Source organism: Anguilla rostrata, chromosome 10 (assembly GCF_018555375.3).
Source record: "Anguilla rostrata isolate EN2019 chromosome 10, ASM1855537v3, whole genome shotgun sequence".
In the NCBI taxonomy this organism is placed as follows: Eukaryota; Metazoa; Chordata; class Actinopteri; order Anguilliformes; family Anguillidae; genus Anguilla; species Anguilla rostrata.
Window position 1 is genome coordinate 2,155,677 of NC_057942.1, and position 27,637 is coordinate 2,183,313.

General features: G+C 45.7%; 1 protein-coding gene and 1 long non-coding RNA gene across 5 annotated transcripts in view; one reads left to right on the top strand and one right to left on the bottom strand.

Moving 5' to 3' along the window:
- Positions 1–3,421: 3,421 nt before the first annotated feature.
- Positions 3,422–17,042, bottom strand: LOC135264652 (uncharacterized). Of its 4 annotated transcripts, none has more exons than XR_010332770.1 (4): positions 16,948–17,042; positions 6,712–7,764; positions 5,167–5,230; positions 3,422–4,542 (listed from the first exon to the last, which is right to left on the bottom strand). It is a non-coding gene; the product is annotated as an uncharacterized LOC135264652 (long non-coding RNA). The 4 variants fall into 4 exon arrangements; XR_010332771.1 differs by having other exon boundaries at positions 16,943–16,965; XR_010332769.1 differs by lacking the exon at positions 16,948–17,042 and adding an exon at positions 9,676–9,975.
- atxn2 (ataxin 2) overlaps positions 13,948–27,637 on the top strand; it is a 30,870-nt gene continuing 17,180 nt past the window's right edge. Inside the window, exons 1-8 of the mRNA XM_064353417.1 lie at positions 13,948–14,645; positions 18,708–18,744; positions 18,973–19,032; positions 19,677–19,748; positions 20,994–21,144; positions 25,739–25,869; positions 26,812–26,903; positions 27,259–27,450. Coding sequence (XP_064209487.1) covers positions 14,530–14,645; positions 18,708–18,744; positions 18,973–19,032; positions 19,677–19,748; positions 20,994–21,144; positions 25,739–25,869; positions 26,812–26,903; positions 27,259–27,450 — 851 coding nt within the window. The 5' untranslated portion in view covers positions 13,948–14,529. The remainder of the gene's footprint in view (positions 14,646–18,707; positions 18,745–18,972; positions 19,033–19,676; positions 19,749–20,993; positions 21,145–25,738; positions 25,870–26,811; positions 26,904–27,258; positions 27,451–27,637) is intronic.

Here is a 27,637-nt window from a genome sequence, read left to right on the forward strand (position 1 = left end):
AAATTGCTCCTGTATCTACATTTTGGTAAGTAGCATGTTTAGTTGGAAAAAGTAAAGTATTTGGAAATGCATACTTGCCTTGAATGTAACAGGAGAAACCTAAAAGTGTCCTCTGGGTTGTGCTATGATAACGAGTCCAGTCACAAATATGAACATGTTCCCACTGCAAACTCAGTGGCGTTTAAAATAGCCTGCGGTGGTATTCCGCCACCAGGGGGCGCTAGAATTATCATTGTTTCTCACTATGTAAAACCTTTCTGTTGTAAATCTTTGGCTATGAACTATTTTTGAAGTTTGGTGTGGCACTACTAATAATCTATTCCCTTAAAGCGTAACTGTAATACAAAGTTTATTTCAAACATATAATGGCCATCTTAATTTTCAATTTTCATTCCAAAGTTTTTATTGTCGGAAAGCTTTATTCTGTACCTAGATGCACACCTTTAGAAACTAACTTTTTTTTTGTGTGTGTGTGTGTTTGTGACAGTTGGCAGACAAAGTGAATTTCATGTTCTGGAATGCTGAAATGGATTCCAGGTAACCCTTATTGTGCTTTGCAGGTAGGTGCTGAGGTAGAAAGTAATGAATTTACTGGCTGTGTAAAAGCAATGCTTACCTTTCGTTTAACAGTAAAGTATAGTTAGGCATTTAAAAAATTAGGTGTTAAATTTGGCAACATTATTGTGTGAATTAGAATATCAAAGTGAAATGAAGACTGTCTGAAACAGAGCTTGTCTCTGGGGTCTATTCTCAGTGCTGTGGCTACTGTGTTTTTTAAAATTATTTTATTTTTGAAGTCCCTGTGACATTATCTGATTCAGGGTTACATTATGTTATTTCAAGTTCATTGCATTCCTATTAATTTTATCTGTCCTTTTTTCTCGTGGAGAGAGAGTAAGTAATGCATTCTCTGACCGATAAACGTGGGAGCTGTTTTCCCCGGGGGGGGGGCTTTACTGCACATCTTTTAGGAGCTCTGAGATGTCCTGACATGTTAAAACACCCGCCAAACATGGCAAACACTCACCTCATCTCTGCCAGAGGTCTGGAACCGTGGGAGTGTGCAAATTATTACATCATTTATGTGTTCATTTACCACTGTGTGCCATGGTATGAATTTGTGTTGCTATTGTGTGTTGATTGAAGTGTATGGTGAATGTTGATATGTGTTATATACAAAGTTTATTGAAGAGGTCAGGGCCTTACATTACCCACGGGGTATCTGGGGAGAATGAGCTGAGGAGCAGTCAGTTGTGCTGTGGCTGTCATGAGTGAGTATTGGGTGCAGCTCTGTAGTAGGCTACTAGCTCTATTTGGGGAAGTATTTTTCAGTGTATTTATTCTGTCCTGTCGAGTCAGTTTATTATTATTTTTCCCCCCTATCTGAACCGCTGTAAATTTTGTAAATATTTTATCCCTCACTTAGGGACACTGCAAATATTGTTCCTGCACTTCTGTTTTTAATAAATAAATACAGGGCACCAAACTGCCCATAAATGAAGAAAAGTTTTCAACTCCATTTTTTCTGGAATATTCTATCGCTAAAGTGACAGTAAAAGTTTTGTCACCAGACCCATGCTAGGCCATTCCTGACTGCACTAGCTGTTGTGTGACATAATGTGTTGCCTTTTTTTTTAAAGTAGATCTGACAAATATATTTTTACAGAGCACAATTTATCATATCAAAGGACTACTGATGAAAGCCTTTGGGTAGAACATCTGATTAAGCCTCTGCTTTAGTGCTTCCTACAGCTCCTTCTGCTTAGCCAGAAGTGCTTCCTACAGTTAGGATCACAGAAGCCCCACTGTGCTACGGCCATAGTAGCCAAAAATCCAAGGTAAATGCAACTTAAATGGGTCAGATTTCAGCCCAGTTGGACAAGCAATAGCATGAGTAGGCCACTGAGCTTGTAGAGGTAGCTGGATAGCTAACAAGTATACAGGCATAGCAGGGCCCAATTCAGGGAAACAACAAATGAATACATTTGAACACATTTATTGCATGTAAATGGTGCCCCATTGACTTACATCATAACCTCATGAGGAAGAACTTCGCTACGCTTCTAAAAACTGACGCAAGCTTCAAAATAAACTTTTAATCCAAAATGAACGACAGCCTTCAGATTCATTTTTAAAAATCAGAACTTGTCCTTAAAGTTGGTGTTAGAATGGGCTTAAAGGGTGTTTTAATGAGACACCCCAAATCTGTATGAATTTCTGCCCTATGTGCACAAACGTTACGTAAAGTCATAATCTCAGCGGAACAGAGACCAAAAAGTCAGAAAAGCGCTTAAGTCAAGCTAAGCGGATGTCGGAATTCCCCCCTCAATGCACATCTTAATATCTAAACTCCTTGATAAATAAATGAATCGTCAAATTCAGAGCCGTTGTGAAAAGGTTTTATTTTATTATAGGATCAAAAAATGGCATGCAAGGTCAAAATATGAATGAATTACATCTTACATCAGTCTGATGCAGACACCCTACTTGTTACAACCTAATAATGATGATGGAGCTTTAAAGTTACAGGAGTAAAATATATCATAATTAAACCGTATAAAGTCAAACTTAAATGAAAGAGTACAACCGACTGTACTAAAAAGTAATATGCTCACGATGAAATTACGATGTGCATGACCGCACGTATTCAGCTTTTGTTTTCATTCCTTTTTTCATTCAATATTGAATCAGAGAACCAATTCTGTCTAGAACAAGATTCAAGCCATCTGTAGACATTTGAGAATCAAGCAGCAACTTCAAATTTATTTTCCAGTAATCATTGAATGAACTTCGTTTTTTAACCACCCATTGATAGTAACATGTTATTCACTCGCCTCTAATGAAGTTCTAAAACTACTAGCCATTGCTTTTGCACCATAATGATGTTTATTAATTCCTCTCTTGGTCGACTGACCTCTTAGCACCACATTTTTAATTCTGGAACCTAAATTCATTTTATGTTCCTGATTGGTGAGTGACTCTCCTTTAGCCACCTTGTTCACAATAACTGCTTGACCAAGGACATTCTGTAACTCAGCCACACGCTTCTTGTATCCTGGTTTACACTCCTGCTTCTCAGCCTCAATCAGCAGCTCTATGTAACCTGGGGTGGACAGTGGGTCTGGCCGAAGTGCGATCTCCTGCAGACGATGTAGACTCCTGGCCATTTCATCAGTCCTTTGAAAAACGTTGAACTGAACGTCCTCATATTCCTGCTCCAATTGTTTTACAATCTCTTCTGCAGACATCTTTTTTCCCTGTGCTTTCTCATACTCTTTTTTCAGATTTTCATATGTTCTCATCTCTTTTTTCATTTCTGTCACAATCTTGTATCTCATGTTGACATGCACATTCCATATGCATTTGCCAGGACACACTGTACAGTAGCAATTCTTCATTGCCACACAATTAATCTTATCAGCATCATTTGCGTAACCACAGTGTTCATGGCAGGTGTAGTTGCATGTAAGGCAGTTGGTTACATGGACTCTTAGTGGTAACTCCACCTTAATTGGCACTGAAATTTCAACCTCATATGTGAAATCCTTGTTTGCATCAATGGCACTCTGATGCTGGTGCAGTGCTTCTCTTGTTTCTTGTATTTCATTAAGTTTTGCGAGGCCCATTTGGATCAGTGGCTGCACTCCTGCTACAGTGGCCTCCAGCTGTCTGCGCTCAGCGAGCACTTCTTTAGTCAGCAGCAGGCTCTGGGTCTCCATTGTGTTTAAATTGTTGAAGAATCTCTTCATGCTTCCTTCTCCCATTTTCCAGAACATCTGGTCAAAACTGCCTTCCTCATCATCTGCTTGTTTATTTGGGGCATAAAGGGCAGAGTTGTTGAATTTGAAATGAAGAAGGGACCCATCTTCTTTTGTGGCACATGGGATCTCAGCAGCTCCGATGGCTTCCAACACTGGGGGTGTCTGTCCATCAGCAAAGGTGATCATAGAAATGATGTTGGATGCTATATCCTTACCAAAGATAGAAAGAACAGCTTCAAAGATGTATTTCTGTGTGTGTGTAAGTCGAGCTAAAGCTGACTGCACTACAAAGCACACAGCATCAATGCTGGTAATGCCACCTTGTTGGGTGAAGAACTGTCTGATTTTCTCAGTGATCTCTTTGTCTTGTGTAATGCCTCTGGTGTCTCCAAACCCTGGGGTGTCTATGATGGTGAAAGAGTAAGGAACTTTAAAGTCCTCATTGTGGTGAATCTGATAGGCTGTGACCTCTGAAGTCTGACTCTCTGCTTGTGTCTTACTGGTCACTTCATCTATCAGTTTGAATCTCCATTCATCCTCCCACTCCACTCCCAGGATGTAGTTGATCATGCCATTGATGAGGGTGGTCTTGCCTGATCCAGTGGCACCAAGAAGCATGATTGTTTTATTCGGCTTCCGTAATACTGATCTTCCAAAGTCCTTTATGCAGAACTGATCATTTCCTGTTGACTTCAGGTTAAGTTTGTAAATTGCAAGATCACCAGGTGAGAGCAGAGTGTAGATTTCTTGATAATTTTTAATTTTGTTTGCTCTTTGGATCCTGTTAAAAAAAACATTATTAAATAGGATATAAACTTAAATTACAATAATAATATTATCATACAGTATTAAAATAAAAAATATTTTTGATGATCAAATTAAATAAAGAATAGCTACGCTGTATAATCTACACCTTAATGAGTTCTGTCTGTTTTCAGTCTTCAGTAATGAATAATCTATATAATACTGGTGGTCTGCCAAAGTTATTTTTACAGAGCCAATCTCCCCATGAACTCCACTAAATACAATGTAAAATATAAACATTTATAAAGTAAAATGAAAGCATTAGAACCAGGGATGTGGTAACATGGGTAGGTGTCAATACAATGTAACTAAACCTGTTAGGTTTTACAGAGCTAGAACAATAGGGGTTTACTAAGCTAGAACAATAATATAATAGAACAATAATGTGTCATAATTGTCCGTTGAGGTGTAAATCACATTTGCAGTGAGTGTTCAATGTTCAATCCTAATACGGGACCAGTTAGTGCCACCGCATGTATAAAACCCTGGGCACAGCCCTGGTTAGAACAGAAGAAGAGTATATACCACATTAAAAAGGACAGCGCTGCAAACAGAAGATTCTAATTGCTGAAACATGTCCATGCAATAACATCAAACACACCTGTCATCTTTCTTAGGTTCCTCTAGATACGTTTGGGATGAGCTTCCTGGAGGTCTTCTGGAATCTTTTGGAAAACAAACGTTGGTTTGTTAAATGGTTTACTAAGCTCAGTGACTGTCAGAGAACAATGTGAACAGTATCAATTTGAAACAGACCATCATCACTGTTTACAAATATTGAAGGAGGGGTCCTTTGAAATATTTGTAAGCAGTGATAATGATATATCTGGTATTTGTAAATCGCTTAGAAAGTCAAATGAACTGATTTTATAACATCATGAGTTGTAACCAACAAGACAAACAAAACGCTTATTTGAAAGGTAGCTGTATGTGCCTCTGCTTGCTGTTTTCCTCATGTTGATGTTTTTTGCTGCCTAGAGGGCTATGTCACAAAGCAAGGTCTTTACCAAAGTTACCTGGCTTCAGTAGGCCTTGGACTACTTGGAAGTATGTGTGAAGCTGGATTAATGGGTTGGCTAATTACTAATTAATTTAGGATTAACAGTGACCTCTGGCCAGCGTGAGTAAGCGTCACTGACCAGCAGAAACTGATTTTTCCCTTTTTCAGCAAAGTCTATATGAATTCGATCCCAAGGCTGCTCTGGCCTTTTCCAAGGGTGTACTGAAGCTTTGTTTGGCAAATTTCTGTTCTCCTGGCATTTTTTACAACTATTCACCATTTCTTCAATTTCCTTATCTAGGTTGGGCCACCAAAAATGGCTTCTAGATACTGCTTTGGGGTCTCAGCGCCGTAGGTATGATTACACGTAAACCCCATAACACACAATCTGCTTCAACTGTGAGTTCCTCACGTCTGTTCCAATATGGTTTTAACACTTCATCTGTAACATGTTCAGGCCAACCACTCTCTGTGAAATGCCTAACTTTGGTAAGCACCCTGTCTTTGTCTGTTTCTTTCTTAATGTCTTTGGCTGATACAGGAATTGCACTATGAATTCTGGGTTGCTCTTTGGTGCTTCTTTCTCTAATGGTAACCTAGGTAGACCATGTGCATTTGCATGTTCCAAGGAAGGCTTGTATACTATGTCATATTGATAGGCTGAGAGAAGTAATGCCCATCTCTGCAGGTGGGCAGCGGCTAACGCTGGTACTCGTCTTTGGCCCTAGGATTTTTACAAGTGGCTAATGATCTGTAACCAATACAAATTTCCTTCCATACAGATAATCCCTGAATTTCTGTACCCCAAAAATGATGCCTAGTGCTTCCTTTTCAATTTTAAAGTACTTTATCTCAGTCTTGCTTAGTGTGCGTGATGGTAAATGGACTGCATTTATAGAGCGCTTTTATCCAAAGCGCTTTACAATTGATGCCTCTCATTCACCCATTCACACACGCACACACACACACACACACACACACACACGCTCACACGCTCACACGCCAACGGTGAAAGGCTGCCATGCAAGTACCAATCAGCTCGTTGGGAGCGGTTGGGGGTTAGGTGTCTTGCTCAGGGACACTTTGACATGCCCAGGGTGGGGGATCGAACCGGCAACCCTCCGACTGCCAGACAAACGCTCTTACCTCCTGACCTATGTCGCCCCTTTGTCGCAGACTCTCTATTAGTATGGGCTGACTGGTGCCTTAACGCTGTAGCACGTGGTCCCATGCTGGCTGGTTCCCTCGCCATGTAGCGGGTCTCTTGCTTTGCAGTAGCACTTTTCCTGAATGCCAGAGGTTTGCCGGAGCTGCCGCCCTGGTTGGCTGTCTCCCTCGCTGGTGCAGTCCTACACGCTCGCTCCACATGTCCTTCCTTGTTGCAGGCTTGGCACCGGGGATTTCTGTCCTTGTATGTTGCCGCTGCATGCCCCTCTCCAAGGCGTCTGTTGAACGTTGTTTCTCTGGCGCCCAGAATTCCTTTTCTGTCGTGTGCCTTCACTGCGGTCCCGCGAGCACACGCTTTACCCTTGTGACTACTCACACTGTCTGTTCTCAGCGGGGTTTGCTGGGACGTTCTCAAACTTGTAGTTGTGCACTTGAAATTATTCACAATGTCCACCACTTTTGCCCAGTTTAACTGTTCTCCGCGTGCAGCACTTACCAGCTTAGTACGTAGCTCCTCACTACTAATGCCATAAACTAGCTGATCCCTTAATTGTTCTTCTCGCTTTAGGCCAAACTCGCACGAGGCTGCTAGCCCCTCTAGCGCGGCTACATATTCTGCTGGAGACTCTCCACTTAGTTGCTTGCGTGCACGGAAACTACGTTCACTTAAGACATTTTTCTTCGGTAGGCCTACATAAAAATCTCTCAATACTTTCAAAAGGTCTGCTAGTGGGGTTTCAGATGGCTTCGTCGGTGCTACCAAGTCGGTCAGTAACGAGAAAGTCTTTGCACCTACCACGGATAGGAAAACGGCCCGTTGTTTCCCTTCTTCTATTCCATTGGCTTCTATAAATTGTGCAAAACGTTCTTCGTATGTGGTGAAGCTTTCGTCAGCCTCATTAAAGCACAAACCCGACTGACTGCTGAAAACCGCCATTGCTTGACCACGTTGCTATCGCTAGTTGCTGCTGGTACCTCTTGCTTCCCGTTCGTTCGTAAACGAATCCACACCTCGTCGCCAATTGTTGTGTCCTATGCGGGCACAGGATCAAAAAAAGAGAAAAAGAAATAGGCTGAGACAGAATACTGAATGAATAACTAATGAGACTTATTTAACTTTACTTTCCGTTGTTATATGGTTCAGACTGGGACACGACAGTTTAAATCAGGAGCAAGATAGAGAGAGAGCATGTGTCCCGGGTGAGACTAGATTCCCTTGTGGGGCGCCTGTACCCAACATGGCTTGCGGTCCGAAGATACCAGAACATGAACATGGAATTTGGCAAATCTCTACGTCTTTTGCGTGGAATCTTGAGGTAGCTACGTAGTAATTTGTTTCCTATATGGTTTCTTGTTCATTTGTCAGACTTGTTAGCTTAGCTTCCGAATGGGGAAAGTTAAGGGAAACATAAGTAATGATATTGTGGCAATCCTGGCAAAGACCGGCTAGCTTGGCTTGGGGGGTTGTAAAAATGTGTTACTATAAGTGTTGTAAATAGCGAATTCCGGTAGCGTATAGCTGTAAATAACCTGTGAAATTCTGTAGCTACCGTCAGCGCCGACTAAAATATCTGGCAGGAAAACCAGACAGCGACCAGAGCCGCCACAGAATATCTGGCAGGAGCTGCCAGAGCCAGGGCACCAGCCAAGGATCAGCCGCCAGAGCCAGAGCACCCGCCAAGGATCAGCCGTCACCCGACAGCGGCCACTGGCGGCCGCCATCTGCCACATAATGATTCAACCCCAACTGCCAGCCGGTCTGGCACCAACAACCATGCTACGTTCAATGTCACTTAAATAACCTTTCTTCCCCATTCTGATGCTTGGTTTGAACTTCGCCAGATTGTCTTGACCATGTCTACATGCCTAAATGCATTGAGTTGCTGTCACGTGATTGACTGATTAGATATTTGCGTTAACGGGTGCAGTTTGCAGTTGAACAGGTGTAGGCTACCTAATTAAGTAGCCGGTGCGTGTATAATATATATATATATATATATATATATATATATATATAAACCATTCTAAGTCTACCCTGTACAATATGCAGTACTCTAAGTCTACCGCGGTGTAAACAGAACAACCTAGTCTCAGCCTCATCTATAATATTATTATAATAAGCCCTCCCAGTTTACAACATGGAAATGCCCGAGTGAACCTCATATTGTAGTTGATATACGTAACCTATGCATTAAAAACACGTTTTCTTTTTCAGCGAATCTCTCAATGTTGTGCTGTCAGAACAGTCACGTTTGCAGGTTAAGTAGGTTATTTAATGTCAATGTTAACACGTGAAACTCGTATTATGTAAGTTGATACATCTAGTGATCTATGCAAGAAAACAATTATTGTTTTCAGCGAATCTCTTAGTTATAACAAGATTGTGTAAGCTAGGAAGTGTTGCTTTTAGGTGAAACGAATTTTTGGCGAATTTCTTAACACTCAGAGGCTCATGGAATATGCAGTGCAGTAGTTCTACTCCTGCCAATATTTTACATTGTGCTCTTACTAATAACACACATCTTAATACACAACATCCATAGTTTTAAATTGTGCAGCCGCAAAATGAAAGACTGAATATGAATAAGGCTGAAGTAGGTTTTAGAGAATAGAAAATCATAATTTCTGTAAAATGAGTGCGAAGGTAAACTGTATATTTATGGTTTTGAAAATATGAAGAAATATGAACTATTCATAGTCCAAATAATTAAGCTATAAACTATGTTAGCACCTCAGTATTTTTCATATATAGATTTTTACTTTACAATTGTGACTTTATTTGTAACATTTTGGTAGTTATCTAATTCCATTCATTTTTAGCATGTAAATCTGAGTGGCAGTATAATAATTCTTAAAATAATTAATTCAGTCTTCTTGCCAAGCAACGTAAACTCATTGAAACTCGTAAACTCAAAGGTATAATTTGAAAGTATGAGGTCTTACCTATTTTTTTCCCCTTGGTGTGTGTTCTTCACTCACTGCGCACTGAGTGCATGTCAGTGTCTTAAGGTTCTTATCTGCTGCTGTTGGTCCCTCCCTCTGAGGAGAGCTAACCAATGGCTACAAATCAGTAATCGTACTTTGACTCTCTATTTCCCAGAAACAGACAATTTCGCAGTTAGCTCTTATCATAAGGAGGGACAAACAGCAGTAGATGAAAGTCTGAAGCCACTTGAGAATGGTTGTCCTTTCAAAGAACAAGCAGTGACAAGAAAGGCCATAAACAGTTATCTGAGAATAAAAAAAGTGACTAAACCGCAGTAGATAATTTTTTGTTATACCGGCTCATTTGTGTTTGTCAGGGGCGTGTCTGCGGGTGGGCTGGGGTGGGCATTGCCCACCCAGAGGAATCATCTGCCCATCCAATGAAAACTCAGAATAAATCACCATTATAGCTATTTTTTTTAATCATAATTTTATGTAATTTTGTGATTGGTCATCAAAAATGCACTGTTTTCCTATTGGCCATTTTGAAGGTGTGGGTGTGCTTAGTCAGTGCTGCACCTTCACATTATCGCCAAACCAGGCTACTTCTTCACACATGCGGTACAGACAGGGTTAAGTGAACTACAAAACCTGTTTGTAGCTAGCTGCTCTCAGCAATCCAATTAAAAGTGTTGATACCTTTGATTCTTGTTCATTATTTTCTCTGGTTTTTATACGTTATATCAGTAGTCTTGTATAGTTTCACAGTTGAGTTTGCACGGTTTGCAAGCTGCGTGCTGAATTTGCACACCCCTGACAACGGTACTGACACATCACCTGCAAGTAATGCACAGACAGTACTAGATCCTGGGTTTGTCAGTTTACAAGGCAAGAATGTTCTCATCTGGCTCTCCTGTGCAAACTCCAAAAGAATCATTTTAGTGAGCCATTCAGTCTCACAAGTAGTTGGAATATAGACTTATTTTGATGAAGGACTATTTATCAATTGATTTAATTACTTATTGACTTGCGCAGCTGATGGGAAAACAGACGTGCTCCTACAACATCAACTGTGCACTCATTGGTCCTCTGTTGAAAATTGGTGGTGCAAGAAGCTGGGTGTGAAAAGGTTGCAAAGACCCGGATTCGAACTGTGGGGTGTGTGGCCACAACACAGATTACTAGACTCTACACAGTCATGGCACATCACCAGTGAGGTGCCTGCCAGGACTGGGTGCTCTCTAGGTGTTCTCTGCCCAGCATAGACCAATCCAGCTTCAGTGGTGCAGGTTCCACCTCTCAGTCTATATAGCGGAGTTGGCCAACCAGAGTAAAATCTTTTAGTTTTGTTGGGTGCCGGGCAAGTATAGCCTACTAAAGAATAGTAAACAAGAAATGTTACAGGTTTGCAAAACAGCTATGCTGCGATTGATGTTGCAATTCCTGACCATTATTGTGTCTTCTTTAATATGTCACTCTGTACCAACACAAGGACTGATGAGAGGATGTCACCAAGCGTTATCTTACTGCTGACTCTGTCGTAACCTTCATGGATCTTGTGCTCTCTCTTCCTCCTCTCCCATCCTCTTCCTGTGATACTTTAGTTGAGAATCTCAATTCTAGACTGTCTGAATGAATAACACTGTTGCCCCACTGAACAATAAAACTATCACAGGCAAAGTCAGAGCCCCCTGGAGGAATACAAATGCTATTTCAAAACTAACAAGACCAGTTAGTATACAGCTGGACCTAACAGTGCTTCCTCTGGGATGTTTTTCAGCAGTGGGGGAAAGGGTTTTGTTGTACCTGGGTGGTGCACGTGTGCCGCCTGCGTCGGAGTGAATATCAATAGGTCATTTAGAAATATGAAATAAAATGACACTTGACTGCAAAACAAACATTAGAACATATTTATTGAAATCTATTTATTCATGCATAACGCCTCTTTGGCCCACTACTTACAGATGGCAATGTATATTAGCCTCAGTGGCAAAGTTTGCAGCCTGGCTGAGAGCCGTGGGTGGAACCTTGTCTTGGCTACCCATTTAGGGTCCCAGCCTGATAGCCTGTGCTTAGTCTTCGTTTTCGCTCCTCTCTCCTGTCCTCCCCCACTCTCCTCTCAACTCATCTCTTTCAGCCCTCTCTCCTGCTTCACTCTGCTCTCCTGCTCCACTCGCCTCCACTACTCCTGCCTGTGTACTTGTTTAATACGGTTACATTTGAGAATGAGTAACGTTAGATAATTCTGTAATCCTGTCCTCTGCCCTGTTTGTCACTCTGCCTGAGGAGAAAATGCTGTACTCGCGCTGTTGTTTATTTGGTTGTCATGACACACGTGATCCGGCCGACCAATGCTGTAACTTCATCACTCAGTCACTCAGTCACAGGCATTCGCGTCTGTAGGGCTGGCCCCGCTGTTGCGGTCCAGCCAAAAAGAGAATGCAGAAGGGAAGAAGGGAAATGGAGATGCGTTAAGCTCACAGTACATCCAGTTATAAAGGGTGGGAAATATACGTCCTCAAATAACACCCTCAGCCAAACTAAAAGCACTGGGCCCCCTGTCCTAACCAAAACTGTACGGAATGCGCAATTTAAGCATTAAATGTGTTGTATGGAGACCAAATAAAATGAGTCAAATAACGTAAGCAAGTGACTGTATAAGACTGTGAAAGCCAGAGTGAAGCGAGGGTATAATTTTGTAATTAGCAAATGACATGAAAGGGAAAAGTGTTTATTCTATAAACAGCTATACTAGTTAACAAGTTAACTAGTATAGTGCTCATTTTAAGCCTTGAACCATAAAGCATTGGACAGTGTCAGCAAGGATTGAAAAACCTGCTTGGAAGACAACTCTCTTGGCACTTGAGAAGATGTGTCACACAGATTTATATATCATCCTTGTTGTTTTTGTTTTTAATCTGCAGTACAGTGGAATTTTTAAATTAGGGATTACGAAAGCATGTGATCGTTGTTTGATAGAAATTGAGAAAATGATACCATATTATTGTGGGGTATGTGGTTTTATAGAACCATGTGTATGTAGATTCAAAAGTGCTACAGGACATTGCCCTTCTACCAATTTTCTTGTCTGCAAAGATTTGCATTTTATATTGTTTTAACCTCTTTAAGAGTCGGTTTTTTTGGGAATGTTTTTCAACATTCTAAGTCAGTGTTCTCTCGCACATTGCTTTCAGTTACCGGCAGTGATAGTTACACCAGCGTTAAAATGTTCAGTTAATATTCTAATCACATATTTGTGGTGGTCTTACACCTTAAAGGGTAAAAAAAATATATATATTCTATTCTAAAAAAACATTATAGCTTTAATAATATCGTGATTTATACAGCGCCTTTGACACGTTTGCAGGTCAAAGTGGTTCAATTTTTTAAAAAGAAGATCACCTGTAATGAACAGTAACACTAATTGCGTGTGTAGGCCTACGTAGGCTACAATACATACCATACGACTAATTTTAAGTGTAATTAATAACGAAAACGTAAAAAACAGTTGAAAGACATAAAAAAAATGGTGGTGAAACGACTGGACTTAAATTACACCTCGTTTGTGCATTACAGTTCTGTCTCGTTATGTTTTAACTTTGGCCGAAGACAATAAAGACAAATCTGTCTGAACCAGCGAACAGAGCTGCGTGGGATTTCTAAACTCATTACTACGTCTTTGTACAGCCTATGCTGCGTCACTTTACATTCATTTTACGTAAGTGCAGTTTACGTTAGTGTATCTGGCATCTGGCTAACATCCAATAGTGTTTCATATAATGTAATAACTAGCGAATTATAACCGCATGTTTCTTGGCAAATTGTTTGCAGGGCAAATAAAAAGCCCTAAGATTTTAGTCTCAGATAGGCTTCGTCGTCCACCTGAACGCCTATCAGTTTCGACGCATTGCTTGTGCGGCGACCAGATGGTGTGGCTGCACAGACCAATAGGCAGAAAAATACAACCATTTCGCAGGGGTAGGGTGTGGGACTCTTGGTATCAAAGCTTGCATTAATCAGGTAACTTAATTAGCTTATCAAATGTGGCTCTTGAGGGTGCTTGTAGAGAAAGCTGGAATATTAATTCTAACGGTAAAAGAGTCGTATGTAAAAAGAGGATGGGGTTAGCAGTTGCCATCCTCATTCTGAGGTTATCGGCTTGTCATCCTAAATTTTGAGAACACATCGCACTAAGTGCTTACAAAACGCTGGCAACTGATCCAGTCATTACACAGCCACGCTTCCACCGGCTCACGTGGTGGTCAAACCACCGCTGCTGATTTCAAGTAATCCTTCGACTTCCTGTAACTAGTGCGCCTCTTTTTCCACGTCCCTGTCTTCACAAAAACAAGAGACAGCGATATTCTGAACGGTTTTTCTTGGGTTTAATGAAAACACAGTTTGCTTTTTGTTAATACCGGTCGTTGCAGCGCTGTCAAAGGGTGAAAAGATAGAATAGGAGCGTGTACGCAGCGTTGCGCCCTGAATATATCCTTCCGCTATTTTTTGTCTCCTTTCAGACTGTTTTGGTCTTTTCGCTGATAGCAACGAAGAGAGAAACCGAGATAGCTGAAAATCTTTATAATTTGTTCAAATTAAAAATCATTTTAAGGAAAAACAACTTTTTGACAGGAGTTTAAGTACACGCCTTGATTGCACGAGGGTAGTTGTCATAGCTACTGTCTTTTTAAAAGAAAAAATCTGTTCTGCTTTTAAGAAGTATTGCAACGTTAATCTATGCTGAAGCCAGGATTCATTATTTAGCGTTGGGGAACGTTGACGCACGTAATTTATTTTTATTCGTTTTTTTGGGCTTCATATTTTTGGAAATAGTAGAAATAACGTGCATAAGTCGTCGTTTATGGGCTCATCATGTCAATGAAGCAGGCCGGTGGTAACCGTAAACCCGGCGGTGGCAGCGGCGGTGCTGCTGCGGCCTCTGGTGCCGGGGGAGGTGGAGGACCTGGCGGTCGCCAGAATTTGGGCAGGTCGGTGCTTTTTCAGTCCTTCTCAACTTAAACATAAAATGGCACAGTTTCCAGTTGACATGCTCGGGGCGGTGTTCGTTGGGCATGTTCTAAGGCAGATGGGCCACCGCACGTTGGCTGTTGGCTAAAATGTTAATGTTATAAATAAATATTACTATTCCGGCCTGGTGCGAGTTTATGACCAAGGCCCAGAAGAAGCGAAACACCCTGCATTCCCCTGCTGAAGCACTACTGCGTGTTTTCTGCCGTGTCCCATCGCTTGACGTTATTTCCATAAGTTGATGCAGTGTCAAGCCTCCATATTACCTCAAACGCATTTAAAAACAGGAGGATGGCACCGTGTTACCAGCCATTTAACTCGTGCTAATGTTTAATGGATTATATGCAAACGTCAGGGTGCCATTAGCTAGCAGACGAAAGCCAGCAAATGTTGTAGAGCTGCGTTATGCTGTGGAGAGTTACCTAGGCGGGTGAGCTGACTTTGCTAGCCAACGTAACGTTACTGAATTTATCTAGCTTGGTAAGATTTGACTTTGCTGACGTTATTGAATTTATATTGGAAAGATCTGCTACCCGGCAACAATTTTCAAATACTATTTTCTGGTTGCTGGCGTGCTAGTTCGTGGACAGCATTTAGCAACGGTCTGGCTATAGCTGCATTTTTATCACTGATTAATCCAGTGCATTGATTTATCTTATAGCTAGCCAAGCTAAGATCGCATGTACGGTCGTTGGCTAGGTAACCACTGGGAGCTGTTTGTATGTCACCTAAACTCGTTTAACGTTATTTTTGACGAGCTGGTCGTACTGATGCGTTATCTGAGATAAAGGGAATGGATACTTAAAGTCCTTGTGATTTCTTTTTGGACGTGGTCAGCTAAGCTAGCCAGTGTTTTGTAAACGAGCTGGTTTAGTTGGCTAACGGCTGCTAGCTCATTCTGACTGGGTGTGCGGCGATTTAGTTGCTAGATCTCGCTGCTTTTGTCGGTTACTGGGATTCACCATTTTAGCTTTTTGGCATGTCGCGTTTTTGTGCAGGACACCCGTTGACTAAAGACATATTTTCGGCTGAGTTAAACCAATCTATTATTTTTATATATATATAAACGTGCGTACATTGTTGGCTGGCTGGTGTTCATGGCAGATGCACCGGACTGGCGTAGATTACCGAGGCATTACCAGTTGGGCATGTCAGTTGGCATGCTATTTAGCAAGACGTGAGAGATTTCTAGACTGCTTCAACCATGTCGATGTCGATAGTATTTGTTTATATTTGTGTCCTTCAAAAAGACTTACGTGTCAGTCACTGGATCAGCCCTTTCGAAACATAACATAAATGTTACTTATAGAACGTTTTGCATCTTAATGGTTCTTTATTTTTGTTTATCTTGAAGCTACATTCAAGGATTAATGTGCATAGCTCACACAAACTCCAAAGTGAGCTAACGTCAAGTACCCTACCAGTATTCACCCCCATAGATTCATGCTGTTTTTGCTCTGAGAGTAGTTGTACTTAAATTGGGATACTAATGTACTGTCTTGTCTGTCTTTATTGAAGCAAATGAACGGGTCTTCTTGGCTTTCCCATGTGGCTGAACTGGCTCGTATTGCCAGGTCGCTGAGATTGTCCGATAAGAATCAACAGGGCAGAAAATACACCACACCATCTCTCGCTCTCTGATCAGATACGCTATCCTTTTAATAACGGTGCTATGTCGTTGTGGTCAGCACGCAATGAGTACCGAAAGCTGCAATTAATTAAAATTAATGAGCTCAAATGGACGTAGTGAATGGTTAAATGTAATTTAGAAGCGCACAGGATGTGCATTAGCGGCTTTCATGGTAATTTGTACGGGGATTCCTGTGGTGGGCGAGCATTTTCCCCTCTACACCGCTGACAAGCGCTCGCGGACACACTGAACGTGACGCCTAACGGCGGTGCCGAACGCAGAAGAGCGTGTTGCTGTTCGGCAAGGCGTTCCTTACCCAGCACGACCTTTCTGTGTCAAGACTCAAAAGTGTTATAGGAATTGACAAGACAGAGGAAGGAGCTGGTATAGGACACGCGGAGGGGCCGCTGTTTTGAGCGGGGGTGGGGTTACCCCCGTTTTTTCCATTGCCGGAAGAAGGTGGTTGAGATTTAACGTGTGCTGATCCGAGAGGCCGGGGGCTGCGGTTCCACCGGCTTGGTGTGCGCTCAAGGGTAAGGGATGAGTTTCTCGTGCACAAAGTGAAAACAATTCCATTGCAATTGCAGGCCCGCATTGAAAAGGCTTCTTTAAATGGCAGCGCGGTACCTCACTCAGGTAGTCCCACACGGCTTTGTTTTAGGGTTGAGTGTGTTCCTTTCCTGCTCATTCTGTCCGGTGCAGCCGTCCTCGGTGCGTTATTGTACCATTCAGTGGACTCGGGTGAACCGGGAGGGCCACGCCCATGCTCGTACTGATTTAAATAGCCAAGGCATTAGCAAGTTTTTTTTTTTTTAATTACCAACTTTCCTGACAAGCCTGTGAGTGGCATCTGAAGGCTGTTTATGTGATCTTGAATGAACTGTTTTATTGTGGTTTAATTTCAGTTTAGGCCAGGGTTGGTGTATTTGGCTTGTTGGCTAATTGGGCTAAAGTGATTGGTGGAAAGGAAAACCTACGTTCACACGGGCCTGCTGGAACGCAGTTGCCCGCTCCTGACCAAAGTGCTTTTAAGGTTTAAGTGTTTTGCACAGGTGTCACACGAGGCAAAGCACACAGGTGCGTTTTTTGTGAAACACCCTTGTGCCGACCAGATGTGCGCGCAGTCTGTGTTACAGATTAACCAGCACATTGAGAGTGTTGGTTTTGCGACCTGGTTTCTTTTGTGAGAGGACTGTACAGCAGGCTTTGGGGTCACTGGTGTTGAAGTTGCAGATTGTTCCTGCTGAGCTAGAGCGTTATGTCCCCGCGTCACATTGTGTGCTGCGCAAGCCCTGGAATTTTTTTTTTTTTTTTTTGATGTCAGTGGAATGCGAAAGCATGGATCTGAGTCTGTGAAATACGGCCTTGGTTCCCCATTCCGGAGTTTCCTGTTTGGCTTTTCACGCAGTCGGTACCGAGACCGAAAGCAAACGCGGTTGGAGCGCGTGCGGGGAGATGAAAGCGGGCCGGTTTAAAAAATTTTTTTTTTTTTTAACTGATGCTCCGTCTGGGATCGCCGGGAGGACAGCCGCGTAGCACCTAGCTCCGAGCCGTCAGCGAAACTGCGACGTGACGCGCCTGCGAAAGAATGTAGCAGGGGAGGCGATGCGGGTTCTGCCGGAATCAGCGGGTGCTTGCTGTGTACGGGAGTTTCCCGCTTCTCCTATTGGCGGCGGTTTAATGTGCAACGCGTGTCAGTTTGTGATGTCACCCTGCCGGTAGGTCACGTGCGGCCGGTTTGATTGATGTGGCTGTGGTGCTACAGTCCTGCCCTTTTGTTCAAGAATAAAGGAGATTTCTGTGCAGTTAATCACCAACTCAATCTCGGTCTTACACCCAAAATCAAAAAAAGGGATTATCTCCATGTTCCCCTCATCTGTGCTCCTAGGACAGTGTTTGACATGGTTGTGTAATTGCTCTTTTTCTTGATTTGCTCTTTTGAGTGTCATTTCTGCTCCCAGGGGTTCTGATAAGGTTATGTTCTGTGCTGCATGTATAACGGAGTGTTCCGTGATGCTCATAACACGTGTGTGTGCGTGTGTGTGCGTGCGTGCGTGTGTGCGTGCGTGTGCTTGCGTGTGTGCGTGCGTGTGCTTGCGTGCGTGCGTGCCTGTGTGTGCGTGCCTGTGCGTGCGTGCGTGCGTGCGTGCGTGCGTGTGTGTGTGCCTGTGTGCGTGCGTGTGTGTGTGCCTGTGTGTGTGTGTGCCTGGTGTGTGTGTGCTGTGTGTGTGTGTGTGTGCGTGGTGTGTGTGCCTGTGTGTGTGTGTGCCTGTGTGCGTGGTGTGTGTGCCTGTGTGTGTGCCTGTGTGTGTGCGTGCGTGTGTGTGTGCGTGTGTGTGTGCCTGTGTGTGTGTGTGCCTGTGTGTGCATGCGTGTGTGTGTCTCTTCACAGAGGGCGCAACAGTGTCAAAGGTCCTTCTTCTCCTGCGGTGAGCGTGAATTTCAGTTTCATTTTCACCATTTCACACCAGTTTTCAGTTGCTTTGATTGACCTCATTTTGCCCCAATTGGCACCAAAGGACAGTAGTTGGGTTTCTGTCATTATTGGGGGGGGGGGGTTGGAGTGTGATATTTGCAATTGATTTGTACCACTGATTTCAAAGTCTTGTTTTAGGTATCAGAATGTATTCATATTTATTTTCCTTGGGTTTTTCCAGATTGCCTTCAATGGAGTTTACGCGAACATGCGGATGGTGCACGTGCTGACCTCGGTGGTGGTAAGACAGTCGCTCCTGAATTCACGTCCACTTCATCCCAAGCAGAAATTAGCGTTGGGATTGTAGGGATAACTGACGCACAGCAACCTGTTCCCTGACCCTAACCCTATCTCCCCCCCTCCCATACTCTACCTTCGTTACCTCTGTTCAGCCCCAGTACTTGGCCTCCTGTCAGCAAACCACTGTGGTGAGGAGGTTGGGGTACAGTAGGGCATGCGGCGATGGGTCACTGTTGAACTGACACACGGCAGCTCTTAAAAAAACGATGACCCGTCTAACGGGGGGGATTTACTCGGGGCGAAACGGCGCCCGTTGAAGCGGCGCTCGCGCAGGACGACGCTGTGACCGTGAAGATGTGTCGTTTTCAGAGACCCCGAACCCCGAGTCGCTCTTCAGCACGTTTGGGGTTCCCCCAGAGTCCCCCGAAGTGAATAAGACGCACACGCCCGCTGCGTTTGAGCTCATAAACTCAGCGTCAGATCGGTGTCCTGGCTGTGGTGTTGTCCACTGAGGCACGATGCCTGAGGGGTCTGTGAACTTCAACATGCAGCGTGGCCCCCAGTAGAAATGCATTCAACCGGGTGAAAGATCCGCGGAGGGGAAGATAAATAAATCTTCATTTCTGTCCTTGTTCTTGTCCACAGGGAACCAAGTGTGAGCTGAAGGTGAAAAACGGAGTGGTTTACGAAGGAGTGTTCAAGACCTACGGTCCAGAGGTGAGGGGCGGGGTTGGGGCGCTGAAATGAACGTTTCAGTCCTCATAAGGCCGTCTGCGCTTAACAGACCATTCAGCCTGCCTTGCGCCAAGTTGGATGGAGACTGCCGTCCCTTGGATAGGTTTGGCGCCTGACCCGCTGTTCGAACCCGAGCCGAGGTTTGCGCTCGGGGTTAGACGCGAGGCTTCTGTTTGATCTCGACCGCGGCCAGAGATTTTCTGGGGGAGGTGGCTGTGCGAGTCTCGAGCCCGCGTGGGGCGAGGGTTCCATACCCGCCACGGCACCTCCTGGGCTGTGATCCCGTCTCCGCCCGTTACCCTCGCCGCTTTCTCCCCATCTGAATTGCAGCGCAACATCAAAACATGACACGAACAGAGGGCAGTCTGGGATAGGAAAGAGGTCCGCGTTAAATAAACTGCCTCCCTTAAATCCGCCCGGTTGGGAGTTGTGAATTGTGAAATTAACATTTGTGTCATGGCAACGGTTGCTTCAACATTCGCAGTTCACACTATCCAGTCAAAACGCTTAACAAGTTAAAAGCATTCGGCTGTACAGAAGTGTCCATGACGGCTCTTGCCAGTTTTCTTTCGATGAACTGCAGTGCTATTCCTGGAAGAATTTTAAGCTTTCACTGCACTTGAAATGCCCACAGTAAAGTAATATTTAGCCAGTAACTTGTTGAGCTTGGTGAGTGCGGTCCACTTCCTGGTTCCTGACCAATGGCATGACTGCATGCAGTGACCTATTAAACTGGACTGCAGCCGTTTTTGAGTCCCTGTGCACTGTCTGTCTGGGGGGTCAGAGTTCAGCTGTGGTCTTTGCCCCGTTTACCAGGTTAACGGTGGGGCTTATTTAAATGTTTTTATTTTTATGTTATTTTTTTTACCGTTTCCTGTTTTCTTTGTCAAGCAGAACACAACTACGGGTAAACACACAAGCAAACAAACATGGCACAGGTGTGAGTACCTCACCTGGGGGGCGTCATTAGCGCCTCACCCCTAATGACAGATTGGCTGTACCTCACACTATGGTTCCCTAGCAACAAAACAAAGCTAAAGCAGAAAAAATTAAAGACAAAAAAGAAAAAGAAATCGTTGAATTTGGCAAGTCTCTTGAGTCTTTGACATCAGTACAATTGCATGGGGACGTGGAGACCTGCTGTGTCCTGGCTGAGTAAAGGCTCATCAAATGAAGATAATTTACTCTTGGTGAGGCTGAACTTGCTGTGTTTCCTGTTTCCTGCAGTGCGACCTGGTCCTGGACGCCGCCCACAGGAAGAGCTCGGACCCGTGTCTGGCCCCGAGGCGGGAGGACATCGTGGAGAGCATCATCTTCAAGGCCTCGGACGTGGTGGTGGTGCAGTTCAAAGATGTGGACCTCAATTATGCCCGGAAAGGTGAGCACGCCCCCCCCAAAACACACACACACACAGGTGCTGTCAGGCCAGGTAACCCTGTTCAGGGTTCGAGGTGACGTTTAGGAATGTGAGTTTACTTTTTCTATTTAGTCAGGATATGGTGATTTTTCAGACCCTTAGGACTTAAATTTGTTTCACGCGCGCACGCACGCACACACACGCACCAGGAGCTTTCTTAAAACTTTTTACAGCATATAGCAGGAGAATATCCTCTAGTGGCACCAGAACCTTTTTGGGTCTGAAAATCAGTATTTCCTGATTAAGCAGAAGTAATAGCCTCTGGATGATGATTTTATGGCTGCCATGTTAGGTTATGTTCTCTCTTGCGCAACGACAATGGGCTGTTCCGACGTGACCAATTAATGGTGCCATTTTGAGTGTGCTGTATGCCAGAGGCTAATTGGAAACAGACCTGTCGCTATATCAGACACAATCCCTCGCTCCTCTTGCTCTCTGATAGTGGGGTCACCGGAGTGTCAGGGTGTGCCTTTAGTTCATGGCGACCCGCGTCCCAGAGCTAGCCTGGCGTAACTGCTCGTTTTTTAAGACGGCACACTGGAACAACGGAACGGCAGCCTTGTCAGGTCTGAGAGCTGTGTTGTGTGGGCTAACGGTTATGTGTTTTTCCACATGCTGTGGAAAACGCTATTTTTTTTCCCCCGCTATAGAACTTAAAAATAAAAATAATAAAAACCGTCCGGTATAAGATGTGAGCCTGTGCCAGGGGCCTGTAGGTGCTCGTGGGCATACAGTCTGGAAGCCTTTAAACAGCGAGAGGCAGACTACTTTATCTTTTTTTAATGCTCTTCGGTTTCCAATCAATCATGATATGTGGGAATATTGATTAATCTCTCAGCGTTTTTTTTTGTGCTTTTGACAAGTGCTATGATTCACTTGGCAATGCGTCGCCCGCCCATGACCGACGCAGCCGATTTAACGCGATTGGCTTAGACACGATGACGGCATCAGAAGCCAGCTGTAGAGCTGGTGCCGTGTGATTGGTCGAGGGACTGCTGTGAGCAGACGCTGGAGTCCGCGCTGTTAAAAGCACATTGATTAAGTCGCAAGCTGTAGAACTGTCAGGGTTTGGGGGGTCATTTCCATTTCTGTTCCAAGTCCATTTAGGAAATGAACTGGAATCCAGTGAACGAATTGGAAAAATTAGGATCTTTTTTTCCCTTCTGATTTGAAATGGAATTGACCCCCCCCACTGTGGTTGATCAGTGCTAAGTGAATAGTGGTTGCTGGTCCGTCTGACGTTCTTCTCAATCTCTCTCCCTCTCTCCGTAATCGATGTAGTTTCTTCAGAAACAGGTAATACAAGTTTGTTTTCTGCACGTTACACACATTTGTTGTTGTTGAAGTACCCCCACCCACCCACCCAACCCTCAGATCTGTGTTCATCTTTTTGGGGGTGGGGGGGGTGGGGGGGTTGGTTTGTTTGGTTTCTGTCACATCTTCCCCCTGCCTGAGTTGCTTTTGACCCCCATAATGCTTAGAGGCGAAGGATGTGATTGGTTGTGCTGGAGGGGGAACACGCCTGCTAGTTCACTGCACGCTTAAAAATCATCCGCTTCACCACCCGCTGAGACTTAATGTCAAAATGTTTGCGTCTGACCATGACACACACACGCACGCATGCACACACACACACACACGCGCGCGCATACATACACACACACACAGAGGCGCACACGCACACACACTCGCACACACACACGCACGCACACACTTGTGTACACACATTGACCAGGAAAAGCTGCCCTACCCAATGGCTGCTGATGGTGGAGATTCACTTTGGGGGGGGTCAGCAGCCTTTTTATGGTGTTTTGGTGACTTTCACATCTAGTGCCTCGCTGTACTTTTGGACTTAACAATGTCCTGGTCTGGGGTGAAGCGATCTTTCCCTTTTCCGTGAAGAAGACTCAAATTCACAAAACGCATTCTTTCAAAATGGCTGTGTGTGAATTACTACTGAATTACTGTGAATGATGGACACCACCACAACTGTGTGTGTGTGTGTGTGTGTGAGAAACTGAAACTTCCTGTAAATACGCTCAGTGGAAAAATCAGGGCCAGCTGGAGAAAATGGGCTGGGTGGTGGCAGGTGGGTTTGGGGGGGGGGAATTTGGGATTCTCTGTGTCTGACGCCTCTGTGCTGGATCCGTAAAACAGGGACGGCCCGGTGTGTCTGCTGGATTTTGGAGGTTTTCAGCCGAGTTCTTAATTTAGAATCGGTGATTAGAGAACTGAAGTGTTTCCAAGCCCTCAACTGGCTACTGTTTGAAGGGAAATGCCAAAAACCTGCAGACACTGCGGCCCTCCAGGACCGGAGTTAAACCTGCAGACACTGCGGCCCTCCAGGACTGGAGTTAAACCTGCAGACGCTGCGGCCCTCCAGGACCGGAGTTAAACCTGCAGACACTGCGGCCCTCCGGGACTGGAGTTCCATTCTGGCCTAAAACATTAGCCACACATTTTTTCATTCACACTTTTTTGCAATTTAGCGTAATTTTCTGCATTATTTAACTTCCGCGGTGCGAATGCAGAGAAAATGGAATAACTGCATGCAGGTGAACTGCCAGGAAACTAGCTGTGAAAGTCACCTCAATTCTGCATGCCAGAGTGCATTCTGGGTATTCAAATCGCCATAGTCTCGCATGCAAATGAGCGAGTCTGTGTGTGCTCTGATCACGCAAGGCCCGGGATTCCTGAAGCATTGATGTGTGAGTTACTGCGACATTGCCACTGTTCACTTAACCGAACGCACCATGCCCCTGCCTTCAGGCCGCGGGTGCTGTTAACATCATTTTGGCTGAAGTTGAAGCTTGTAATGCGGCAAGCATGCTTTTTAACATCTGATACACACGGTGTTCAAACAGGCCCCCCCCCCCCCCCTCGCCCCGGCCTGAATGATTACTCCGGAGGTGGGCGGCTCCAGTCCTGGGGGGGGCCAGTGTGTTACACAGGTCTTCGTTTCCTCTGGTTACCCTGGCTAAATGAGCTAATTGGCTGTACACACCAACCCCGGTTCACTTGCAGATTAGATCATAGTAAAACGTTTCACACAGGGACACAGGGCTGCAGTCAGAAATGCGCTGGGCCTGCTGTCAGCCTGCAGTCAGAAATGCACTGGGGCTGCAGTCAGCCTGCAGTCAGAAATGCGCTGGGGCTGCAGTCAGCCTGCAGTCAGAAATACGCTGGGGCTGCAGTCAAGCGCCTGCGTCAGTCAGAAATGCGCTGGGGCTGCAGTCAGAAATGCGCTGGGGCTGCAGTCAGCCTGCAGTCAGAAATGCGCTGGGGCTGCAGTCAGCCTGCAGTCAGAAATGCGCTGGGGCTGCAGTCAGAAATGCGCTGGGGCTGCAGTCAGCCTGCAGTCAGAAATGCGCTGGGGCTGCAGTCAGAAATGCGCTGGGGCTGCAGTCAGAAATGCGCTGGGGCTGCAGTCAGAAATGCGCTGGGGCTGCTGAATAGTGTTTAACTTTTACTCGGCTACTTATTATCAAGGCGCAGCACTAAGGGAGACAGCGGAGTACTAAACGTTTCCCTAATGCTGAGCCGCGTTTTAACCTTTTCATATCCAGCAGTTTTGTCACAAAGGCTCAAAGAGTCCCCGTTGTGTTCCCTGACCACCAGTGCACTCCAGAAAAAAAAAACTTGTGCAAACTGATGCAGTTTGTGGTGTTTGACGCCCCTCTGGAGCAGTGGTCCTGGAACAGCTTAACGTTCTGGGCGGAGCGCTCCTGATCCTGGGCTGATCGTCTGAGCGGGGGGGACTTGAGTTTGAAGTCGTTTATGCGGTGCAGATTTAAAATGGTCTCCCTCGGAGGTGAGGCGCTCGCTCGTATCGATCGTCTGTGTCCGTCCACCCTTTCCTCAGCGCGCTGGTAATCGATAGCCACCGACAGATGTGCCGGTTGGTGCAGGAAGGGTGCTGGGTAAAAATATGTTTGGAGTCGTGTAAGGTCAGAGAGAGAGAGAGAACTTGGGGCGCTGTTGGGCCTGGACGGTCCTCGGACCCGTGTCTGCGCGCCCCACCGATGGCGGAGGTGAGCGCTGAGAAAAACACAAAGGTCGTTCTAAACGGGGGGCGAACAGGGAATAGCGGAAAGAAAAAGCTTGTTTCCCACCTCCCCAGCTAGATCCAGGCCAGGCCCCCCCCCCCTCCTTCCACATGACCCCCCCAACCCCATTCAGGGCCCATTTTATACGTGCAGATTAGACACTGTACATCTCTGCTGTCCTACACGTCAGTGACTCTCTTAAGAAATACATTAGAAATATTCAGTGTATAAATATACAAACCCTTGTTCAGCTGTAAATCTTTTGTAGGTTGCACTTTGATTCTCTTCCTCAGTTCAGACGCCACAAATCAAGGTCCCGTCTGTCATGTGATTCTGTCTCTCCCCCTCCCCATATGTTGTGCGCGTGCGTGCGTGCGTGTGTGTGTGTGTGTGTGTGTTTGCGTGTGCGTGTGTGCATACGTGTTTGTGCGTGCGCGTGTGTGTGTGCGTGTGCGTGCATGCGTGCGTGTGTGTGTTTGCGTGTGCGTGTGTGTGTGTGCGCGGCGCAGATAACTTCACGGACTCTGCGGTCAGTGTGAGCGCGCGCATTAACGGCGAGCACAAGGAGAAGGACCTGGAGCCGTGGGACGGGGGAGAGCAGCACGGCTCCGACAGCCTGGAGTCGCTGGACACGGACGTGGTGGGTCCCCCGTTTAATACCGCCGCACTGGGGTGGGTCCCCCGTTTAATACCGCCGCACTGTGGTGGGTCCCCCGTTTAATACCGCCACACTGTGGTGGGTCCCCCGTTTAATACCGCCGCAGTGTGGTGGGGTCCCCCGTTTAATACCGCCACACTGTGGTGGGTCCCCGTTTAATACCGCCGCACTGTGGTGGGTCCCCCGTTTAATACCGCCACACTGTGGTGGGTCCCCCGTTTAATACCGCCACACTGTGGTGGGTGCCCCGTTTGATACCGCCACACTGTGGTGGGTGCCCCGTTTGATACCGCCACACTGTGGTGGGTCCCCCGTTTAATACCGCCGCACTGTGGTGGGTCCCCCGTTTAATACCACCGCACTGTGGTGGGTCCCCCGTTTAATACCGCCACACTGTGCTGGGTCCCCCGTTTAATACCGCCGCACTGTGCTGGGTCCCCCGTTTAATATCGCCGCACTGTGGTGGGTCCCCCGTTTAATACCGCCGCACTGTGGTGGGTCCCCCGTTTAATACCGCCGCACTGTGGTGGGTCCCCCGTTTAATACCGCCGCACTGTGGTGGGTCCCCCGTTTAATACCGCCGCACTGTGCTGGGTCCCCCGTTTAATACCGCCGCACTGTGCTGGGTCCCCCGTTTAATACCGCCGCACTGTGGTGGGTCCCCCGTTTAATACCGCCGCACTGTGGTGGGTCCCCCGTTTAATACCGCCGCACTGTGCTGGGTCCCCCGTTTAATACCGCCGCAGTGGGGTGGGTCCCCCTGTTTAATACCGCCACACTGGGATGGGTCCCCCTGTTTAATACAACCGCTATGCAGTGTGGGTAATTTTAATTGTGGGTGATTTTTATTTTAAAAATAAAAATCTATATTTGGCGGTCATCTTTTAAAGATTTCCTCTTTCTGCTGTGGTCTGCCTCCTTTAGTCGAACGGCTGGGATCCCAACGATATGTTCAAGTTCAACGAGGAGAACTACGGGGTGAAGTCAACCTACGACAGCAGCCTGGCCTCGTACACGTGAGTACACGCACACGCCTCGTACACGTACAGAGCACACGCCTCGTACACGTGAGTACACGCACACGCCTCGTACACGTACAGAGCACACGCCTCATACATGTACAGAGCACACGCACACGCCTCGTACACGTGTGTAGTCTCTCCCCGAACCTGTAGGGTGTTTTATAGTCACTGGCTCTCCTGTAGCACTGTGTGCGGCCTGTAGGGATTTATTTGTTTGTTTTTTTTTTTAACACACAATTTGTGTATGTGTTTGTGTGCACGTGTGTGTGTGTTTTTGCGCGTGTGCGTGCGCGCCTGTGTGTGTGTGTGCGTGTGCATGTTTGTGTGCGTGCGCGCGCGCGTATCCCAGGGTTCCTCTGGAGCGCGATAACTCTGAGGAGTTCCTGAAGAGGGAGGCGCGGGCGGCCCAGCTGGCCGAGGAGATCGAGTCCAGCGCCACCTACAGGGCGCGCGTGGCGCTGGAGAACGACGACCGCTCCGAGGAGGAGAAGTACACCGCCGTCGTCCGCGGCGACCGCGAGCCTCACGCCATCAACAGCAGGTGAGCGCCGGAGCGCCGAGACCAGATCAGCCTCACCTGTCCCTATCCCATCATCCTCTAGTGTCAGTTAAACCCTGTCCCTATCCCATCATCCTCTAGTGTCAGTTAAACCCTCTCCCTATCCCATCATCCTCTAGTGTCAGTTAAACCCTCTCCCTATCCCATCATCCTCTAGTGTCAGTTAAAC